Below are 9,992 nucleotides of genomic sequence, written 5' to 3' on the forward strand. Positions count from 1 at the left end.
CCAGGCTGATTTTCTGCAAGTACCCAGGACCCTGTAAGATTGAATATAAATTCAATTTGAATTGCCTTCACTATTATATTTATCTACCATAATTTGTAAAAATTAGATCAATGTTTATTATGACTTCATAACTCCCTCAAATTAAACTTTAATATTTGACACAGTAGTTTCAAAAAATAAACATTCAAGGCCTCAGGTTTAAATTTCCATTCAGTGTAACGCACAAAGCTGATAAATATTAATAGGACTACTTTAAAATAAATGTAGATTCCTTCTAAAAATTTGTCATAATACAGATCATATTCTGTTCCATAATTCTGATAAAGAATATGCTTTTTGGTAATAAAACAAGAGTTTAGGATGATTCAGTCCTTGGAAAATCTTAATGGCAGTCACTCAATGAAGAAGTCAATCATTCCCTGGAGTCACACTCAAAAATTGCTGTTAACATTGACCAGATTTTTGTTTTTTTGGTGATTATTGTTTTAGTTGGCAATATCTGTATTTAAGAAAAAAGAACGTCTCCCACTAAGCCTTATTTTAAATATTACAAAATTTATATAGAAGACAGACTCATAGAGGCTAAAATGCTGATGGCATAAGTAACTCACCCATGAAATGGGTGCAGGTTTTTTAGAGGATATCCAAAGATCTTTTTGCTCTAAAAATAAATGCCCCTATTCTTCAGAGTGTTCCCATTCTTCAATAGGAGACTCGAGCAGCTTAATAGTTCTTCTATAAAAACAAACCACTCTTGTTAACAAACCAAAAACATAAAAAGAACAGATAAAGAACAGTTTTCACAGTTAACAATAAATAAAAGTGCAATAAGTGTTCAAGTAGGGCATATAGTTTAAAAACTACATGTGAGTATTTGGCAAAGGTCATCTTTTAAAGGCTCTCCGAGGGTCCCTGCCATTACTTATTGTGGTCATGACTGTTTGATTATTAGCTGTTCCTGGTAGCTGTGGATTTATAGGTCCCCGGCCATTGCTTCTACCAGCATATGAAAATTGGCATCCCCTCGCTTCTGGGCCAGTCTGAACCCCATTTCCCACTGGTCCAAATGTACCTGTACCCACATTGTTACTATTATTCATGGAATTATTCTTCTGTTCATTGTGTGCCCCTTTGTTCTGTTGTCCTCGATAATCTGGGTTAGGTTCACTGAAATTTGGCAATTCTGAATAAACCATACAAAATTCCCCAATTTTCTGAAGTTCTCCACCCCTTCCAGTATAAAGTGTCAGACATCCTTTCCACATGGATGCATACCCTCTGGTCAACCGAATAATATCCCCTGGCTGTATAAGACCTCTGATTTCATCCCACACGGAAATAGTGATGCTGCCAGTTTTATCTGCTACTTTGCATGATCTCACTTCATGGCCGTCTTTGGTTTTGGTCACGCGTCAAGTTTAAAAGAAAAAAAGACGAACCACTCCGCACACCAACCCCGCTCCCAACGGGGCGACAGGAAGGCAAGCGTGAGAACTGCCCCCTTCTTTGGATAAAAGGAAGAAAAAAAGGCAGCAAGAGGATGCCTCTGTCCTGAGTCCCGCTGACACATAGACATGGGCGCGTGCCCTGTCCGTCCCGGACTCCAGGGAGGGCTGGGCTGTGACAGCGAACCCGGAGCAGAGACCGACTCACTATCACGTAGCGCCCCAAACACCGACTCTGATCTCCTGTTTTTTTGTGTTCGTTACTCAGTCGTGTCCAACTCTTTGTGACCCCATGGACATATCTCGGTGTCTCTACTGAGTCCTCTCTGTACCCCATCTCCAGAGTCTCAGCAAATCCTCTTGACTCCACTGAAAGAATCATGGATAGAACCCTATCACGTCTCACCAGCTGTGTTGCTTCCAGCCTCATCCAAGTCACTATCATCTACTGCAGATTTCGTTGTTTTTGTTCAGTTGCTAAGTTGTATCTGACTCCTTGTGACCCATGGACTGTAGCAGAGCCCTCCATCCGTTCTCAGCTGAGTTAACTGAATGATCGATCTGTGTATATGCTAAGACGGGTCATGCTGAGACAGCTCAAATCACCCCGGTGACCCTCATTTCACTGGGTAAACGCTGCAGTCCTGCCCGAGACCCTGCATGCTCTGACACTCTCCCCCTTCCCTCCTCCCTGCCTCAACCTCCCCCCCGGCCCACTCCCCTCCAGGCTCCCCACCCCCCACCCCAGCCGGCACACTTCTCTCCCACCAGTTTTTACTGAGTGACCCTAATCCTCTCACACGAAACTGCCATCTCTCCTCTTACACCCCATCCTCTTATTTTTTATTTTCTCATATCACATATAACTTTCAAACACTCTATATTCTACCCATTTAGTTTATTATCTGCCACCTGCGACCCATCCCCAGAACAGATGCTCCAAAAGACTAGACGTTTTTGTTTGTTGTGTTCACTGCTGTGTCTTCAGAACCCACGGTAACACTCAGCATATCATAGAAGTTCAATAAAAATTTGTGAAAATCATGAATGAATGGGTGGGGTCTGAACAGAGTATGATAGTATCAAAATTCGCCTGCCAATGCAGGAGACATGGGTTCTATCCCTGGGCTGGGAAGATCCCCTGGAGAAGGAAATGGCAACCCACTCCAGTTACTGTTGTCTGGGAAGAGTACTCTGTCCCATGGACAGAGGAGCCTGGCAGGCTACAGTCCACGGTGTTGCAAAGAGTTGGACATGACTGAGCATGCGCACATGCAATATAAAAATTGAGGTTGAAGGAATAAACAAGGGCCCAGCTCTTGAAGGTGCTGTGGTAAGAGCTTTGAACTTGATCAGACAATAGGAGATCACAGGAAGGAGAGAGATGTTTATACCATTTGATTGTATGTAAATACATATTCAACATAAAGAATGCAGTGGGGTAGGGGAAAGCACATCTGATATTTTCACCATAAGCATCTCTGCTGCAGGCGGTGTCACTGCGTTGGCTGTAGGGCAATTTTTCTCTAAAAGATAAAGCAACTGGTTCACAGTTTGGTTTCAGTGCCGTAAAAGACGATATAAAGGATTTGACTAGTAATTCACAATGGTCAAGACAGATTGAGTCTGTGGCCAATTTAGATAGACCTGCCTGTTCTCTCCTCTGCTTTTTACAAAATTTATCAATAGTAACAATATTAGAAGTTGGAGGCAAAAGAAGAACCAAGGTCCTCCTCCTCACTCAGAAGAAATAGGGTTATGTGATTCCCGATGAGTATAAATTTCTGGAAAATATGAACTTTTTTTGCTATTTGATAATGTAGAGTGTGATATAGATGGAATTTTGGTATTTGGCACAGAATGTGACATAGATGATTTAGTGACACGGGGCTTCCCAGGTGGCTCAGTGGTAAAGAATCCGCCTGCCAATGCAGGAGACGCGGGTTCAAATCCTGGGTCGGGAAGATTCCCCTGGAGGAGGGCATGGTAACCCACTCCAGTATTCTTGCCTGGAAAATCCCATGGATGGAGGAACCTCAATCCCATGGACAGTCCATGGGGTCGCAGAAGAGTTGGACATGACTTAGCGACTAAACAACAACGACATGGACTGGGTAGGTGATGAAACATTTCAGTGTAGCCCAGATACATTCTAGCAGTTATATATGTTCCATATACTGATGAGAAATGGCAGTGTCCCTGTTTGTTTTACTTCCAGGGAAATCTGGAGAGACTTGCAACAGATTTTTTTATATGGTAAAGAAATTATGTCTAATACTAGATCCTGAATCCTTAGTGATCAACTTTGAGAAAGAATCATTGCTTTCTCCAAGATATACCCCCCGATTCAATGATAACCTTGAATCTATGCATTTTAAATGTATTCAAATGTTTTTCATAATTTTATATTTTCATAATAAAATCTTTAAAAGTTTTATTATTAATTTTTCATGTTTCATTGTAGCCTTTTAATCTTTTTTATTATGGCCTTCTCTTTTGCGTCAAATTTGTCTTATGGCCAATTAGTTGAACAGCGAAACTGCTTGCAGCAAGGAGTGTTACCACAAAAATACCTGGAACCAGGGGAAAGGCAGGAAAGAGAAAAGTTTAAAAATCACTGCAAGGATATTTGACAGTGAGGATGGAAAATGTGACAGACTCCAGAGACATTTCAGAGTAGAATTTATGGCATGTAGTAGCTAAATTAATGTGGAAGGTACAGCAGAAAGAGGACCCAAGATAGCCACATTTCTCGCCTGGGTGTTTGGGACTATGTTTAAATGCCATTAAGTAAAGGTAGAACGCGTGACCTGCAAGGAAGGTGCTCAAGGCTAATCAGGAGGAAATGCGGGCTCACTGGCCTCTGGACTGTATAATTGATCTCACACTCTGAATCAACTTTTACATCTTGCATGAGTGACTTCCTACGGCAGATGGTGGACATCTGTCTGTCCTTCGGGTCATTAAATTCATATTCCCTAATATGAACCAGAACCTAAGGCTGGAAATGTGGCGAGATTAAAAATAAGCAGTTCAGGAAATTCCCTGCTGGTCCATGGTGAGGACTCCACGCTTCTACTTCAGGGGAGCGCTGGTTAGAGAGCTAAGATCCCTCATGCTGTGCGGTGAGGCCAAAATAATTAAAAAAAAAAAAAAGCTAAAAGAAAAAAAAAGTAAGGCATTCATACTTAAATTGGAGAAACTTGGAACTTATATACCACTATGCTAGATGGCTCAGACAGTAAAGAATCTGTCTGCCAATGGAGAAAACTCCAGTTCTATCCCTGGGTTGGGAAGATCCCCTGGAGATGGGAATGGCAACCCACTCCAGTATTCTTGCCTGGAGAATCCCATGGACAGGGGAGACTGGTGGGCTACGATATAGTCCGTGGGGTCGCAAAGAGTCAGACACGACTGAGCAACTACCTTGAAACTGATTATATAACACTACAAAATGTTGTGATAAAGGGCTTCAGGGTTACAAAAGGATGCAATGATTGCAAAAACAATTCCTATCCTGCTAAGTAGAGAGGGCAGCAGAAATAATAGATGAGGAGACACTGACATAATATCGCTATGACTGTCTGACATGTGGAGTCGAGTCACGATATTCAGGCTGGGCTTTCATAAAGGCATCTTAGGACATGCTTTGAATACAGATAGACTTGTTTGCATAGAAAACATGTAAACATAAGCTTCTGCAAAAAAATGTGCTTCTCATTTTTTCTGAGCCTTGCAACCCTCTCAGTCTGTCTTTTTCTAGCTTTTGATGAAGACTTTAACCTAAGAAATGCTTCACTATCTCTTCACTCTATTACAAGAAACATTCCAATGGAATAAAAGACAAGAGGCGGCCCGGTGGTAAGGGGCAGCTGTCAGCCCACGGCAGGTGGGCTGCCCTGATGCTCCTGCTCCCGGGAATGTCAGTCCAGGGCTGCCAAGAAGAGACAGAAATCCAGGTTCTGTACAAAGCTGCCTTTCTAAAAAGGTTCAGTCAGTCAGTTCAGTTGCCCAGTCGTGTCCGACTCTGCGGCCCCATGAACCACAGCACGTCAGGTCTCCCTGTCCATCACCAACTCCCAGAGCTTACTCAAATTCATGTCCATCGAGTTGGTGATGCCATCCAACTATGTCATCCTCTGTCACCCTTCTCCTCCTGCCCCCAACCCCTCCCAGCATCAGGGTCTTTTCCAATGAGTCAGGTCTTCGCATGGGGTGGCCAAAGTATTGGAGTTTCAGCTTCAGCATCAGTCCTTCCAATGAACACCCAGGACTGATCTCCTTTAGGATGGACTGGTTGGATCTCCTTGCAGTCCAAGGGACTCTCAAGAGTCTTCTCCAGCGCCACAGTTCAAAAGCATCAATTTTTTGGTGCTCAGCTTTCTTCACAGTCCAACTCTCACATCCATACATGACCACTGGAAAAACCATAGCCTTGACTAGACGGACCTTTGTTGACAAAGTAATATCTCTGCTTTTTAATATGCTGTCTAGGTGTTTATAGGTATGTGTATGTAAATATATGTTTACAACTGATAAAAAAGGAATATTTAACACACATTTTGAATATAATAAAATATAAAATGCTCTTTATTATCAAATCCATATAGCTAAGTGATACAGAAAACTTCTTGTTGGTTTTTACCAAATTCCAAATCCATTGTCAAACCAGAGTTACAACTGTTGCTTAAGTCATGACATGAACGTCACTGGTAAGACTGTATTTCACTCAAATTCTAATTACTGGCATCTTTCACTGGAATGACAAGGGTTTTAGTAAATGATCACTGTCACGACTCTAAGATAATAAGCGGTAACACATCTGAATATTTACCACGTGCTGATCTCGATGCCAGGCAGAGCAGGCGGCAGCCCCCAGACACAGTTCGTTCCTCCTTTGTGGAGTATAGTCTAAGAGAAGACACACACAAGAAGTGTGCCCAAGATGCATGGCACCAGGCAGTTTAGGATGCCAGAGATGCTGGGATGTTCCTCCCCAGCTGAGCACTAAGTCAGGAGACCGACACTGCAGTCCTTAGGAGGAAGGATGGTTTTGAGAGATGTTCAGCGGGTTTGGGGGACATAATTTGGTGACTGGATAATAAGCACAAAGGAAAAAGAGGAAGGATTAACTACTCAGCCTTGTGGCTTAAAGTACTTTTCTTCAATGATCAATGTAATAAATATTTATTGAGCAACTCCAAGACATCAAGGGTGTGGTGCTGAGCCAGAAGGGGCACACACGGGCTGGTGTGAGATGCTGTATGTCTAGGAGGCAATGGGCAGGTGAACTTTTTCCGGACACCATGCTCAAATCTGCGGCTGGCATAAAAACTGGGAGATGGAGAAGCAGAGCAAGACTCCTGCTCCCACGGTAGCTCCACCGGGCAACAGAGACCAATCTGTCCAAAGACAGAGTGGCTTCCCGAAAAGGAGCGTGAGGGTGGGTGCCAACACCCCTGCTGAGGGACCGTTCTGCTGTCCGTAGAACTGCATTCAGGTGCTGACTTCCTGGGGGTGCAGAGTGCCCCCATCACTAGGTACCCTTGTCTGGATTTTCACGGCACAGCTAAGATGATCCATGCAGGTGGGAAGGTGGAGGAAACGCAATAGGCTGGCGTGTAGGACTTCCGCGAGGGACACAGGGTTTGAGAGGCATGTCGCGTCTTGTGTGTTACCTAGGCTGACGATCCCAGACTTCTGAGTTTATACTAAAGCAGCGATACTCAAGAGCAAACAAATAGTAGTTTGACAGATATATGACTACAATCATTGCATAGTGCAAGCTATATATAGATTTACATATTTACACTTCCAGGGAGAAAGAAATGGAATGATTTCATAAAAAAAAAAAAAAAAAAAAACAAGAAAAGTATAATTTTTTGATTAGTTTTCTCATGTTCTGTCTTCATGCAAAATGAAATTTAGGTCCAAAGGCAGTAAACAGTAACAAATATGCAACTTCCATCTGGGGTGGGATATGAATAGTCCCTAAGGAAATGTTTCCAAGAAAGAAACCATGAATGCTTTCACCAAAGCCCGATAATTAGAAATGTTGTTAAAGAAACAGTGTAGGATTAAGGGGGGGAAAATCTCTGGTTAAGGTAAAGCAGATTTGATTATATTTTTGTTGCCAATGTTCATTCCAATCCTGAAAATCTTTTATGAAAATGAATTAAACCATAATTCTTCATAGGAAATTTGAGAACAATCAAGCCCTCTCAATAGATAAGAATGCTGCATAGTTTCTGAGAGTGATGTATAATCTTAACAAGAACACAACATGTCACACACCAGTCTCTTCTCCTAACTCACAGGAGGCTTTTTCTCTTTGAATTTATACTAAAAAAGATCCTCTATGTCTTTTCTCTGTCTTAGTAAGTTTAGAGAAGGTAAATTTCATTTACTGTAATTTCATGTAGGCGTGCAAAGACTGGGTCCCATCAGAAAGAGAACACGCACATTACCCCGGGATGTCTGAAGCATATCTGGCCATCATGGTTATCCACCAAGTGTCCTTTGAGTTGGACAGGATTAACTAAAGCCCAGAAAGGAAAAGTAACCCCGGGGTAAGTGCCCGGGTCTGGAGAAAACCCAGGTAGGGATCGCTCCGGGGCTTGCTTTCTTCTGGGCTGTGGTGCCCACAGGTAGGCTCACAGTCCCTTCTCTGAAATTCGAGGGGCCAGATGTGTTTCCAAATTCCAAACATCTGGGGCTTCACAAAGGTAATCTATTTCAGATGTGCTGCGACATGCAGGGAAACAGCCCGAGGAGGCTGGGGTAGCGCTCACGGCCCAACACGTCAGCACACGTGGGGTTTCTGTATGTCCACCACGGTAGCTGAGATAAAAAGCAGGAGAACAGCCTCACGTCGGTTCAGATCAGCTTTCACCTTCAAATGAACTCTGAAAACCTTTTGGCTTTCTGGAATTTCCTTGAGATTGTGGGTGAAATACTGTGCGTGCATGCGTGTGTGTGTGCTACGTCGTTTCGGTCGTGTATGGCTCTCTGTGACCCCTTGGACTGTAGCCCACCAGGCACCTCTGTCCATGGGATTCTCCAGGCAAGAATACTGGAGTGGGTTGCCATTTCCCTCTCCAGGGGATCTTTCCGACCCAGGGATTGAACCCGAGTCTCCCGCGTGGCAGGCAGTTTCTTTACTCTGAGTGCCGACTGGGAAGCCCAAAAGACGGTGAACCTGTAATTCAACTAGGAGTCTGTGTCCTCTTCCTCTGCATGGAGGGAAATCCCCTCTGAGCTCCGGGTGGAAAGTCCTCTCCAGCGGCTCCTGTGTTCTGTCCCTCTTGAGCTTCACAGCAGAGCTTTAGCAAGAGACACAGTCCCCTCTGTGACCAGGGCTGGACCATCATGGGTCTTGTAAGACAGGCACGTTACCTTTAGTCAATGCCCAGATCCGTGTTAGTTACCCCCCAAGAGGAGGATGTTGTATTTGCTGGATCTGGTGCATGTGAGTGTATGTTATTTATAATTTATTTATAAATAAATTGTTTGTAAGTAATCTTGGGAATCTTTCACTCTATCGCTCACTTTTACCTAAATTAAGTGTATCATTTGTCTACACAGTGTAAGATAGTCTGATGTTAAAAAACATCTTAGTTTCGGGAATTCCCCAGTGTTCCAGTGGTTAAGACTCTTGCCTTTCTTGCAAGCCATGTGGTACAGCTGGAAAAAAAAAAATCTTTATATCCTAGTGAACTTAGCTTGCTGAAGATCCTGTCTGTTCTCCTTCTGTCTGCTGCCTTTGTCTCCCCTCCAAGCCCTCTGCCCCCAACCTGAGTTAAATGAGATTAAAAGTAGAGCAGATTCTGAAATACCTTATTTGGGGTATTGAGATAACTAGCAGTTTATTTTCAAGCTTAACAGACGTAGTCAGTATGAATTAAGGTCATCTTTTTGTTGTGAACCAGTTTTTAAGTTTGAACTGACCAGTTAACTGGCCAGTTTAGGAAGCGAAAATGCCATTTTCTTGGTCTTCAGATCTACTCAGTGAAGGGAACTAATACAGGAAACATAATGTGAGCTACACTTGCCACTTAAAAGGTTCTAGTAGCTGCATTAAAAATGTAAAGAAAAAAGAAAGTGAAATGAGCTTTAATAATATATTTTATTTAAGCTAATCCCTGGTGGCCCAGTGGTAAAGAATCTGCCTGCAACGCAGGAGACCCAGGTTCGATCCCTGGGTCAGGAAGATCCCCTGGAGGAGGGCATGGCAACCCAGTCCAGTGCTCTTGCCTGAAGAATTCCATGGACAGAGGAGCCTGGTGGGCTCCAGTCCATGGGGTCACAAAAGAGTTGGACATGACTAAGTAAACAATCCAGAACGTTAATTGTCAGGGATGTAATCAACATAAAAATTAACAATGAAATTTTTTACATTCTTTTTTTCACATGAAATATTTGAAGTCTTGTATTTTTTACCTAAACACCACCTCGATTGTCCCAGCTGCATTTCAAGTGTTCAGTAGCGGCGTATGACCTTTTTCTACTGGGCCGGGGGTGTGAAAGTTTAAAAGACAGGGCTGGCAC

General features: G+C 43.1%; 1 protein-coding gene across 1 annotated transcript; it reads right to left on the reverse strand.

Annotated features, from left to right (window-relative positions):
- Window positions 1-495: 495 nt before the first annotated feature.
- LOC133050658 (SOSS complex subunit B2-like) lies at window positions 496-1,609 on the reverse strand. The gene has a single exon (XM_061134957.1). The coding sequence runs from the start codon at window positions 1,263-1,265 to the stop codon at window positions 885-887; it is 381 nt and encodes a 126-aa protein (XP_060990940.1). The 5' UTR covers window positions 1,266-1,609; the 3' UTR covers window positions 496-884.
- Between the last annotated feature and the right edge of the window lie 8,383 nt (window positions 1,610-9,992).

This window comes from Dama dama, chromosome 32 (genome assembly GCF_033118175.1).
Source record: "Dama dama isolate Ldn47 chromosome 32, ASM3311817v1, whole genome shotgun sequence".
Lineage (NCBI taxonomy): Eukaryota > Metazoa > Chordata > Mammalia > Artiodactyla > Cervidae > Dama > Dama dama.

Coding starts and splice junctions, on each gene's coding strand:
- LOC133050658 (XM_061134957.1), bottom strand. CDS start 1,265: ATGTGGAAAGGATGTCTGACACTTTATACTGGAAGGGGTGGAGAACTT.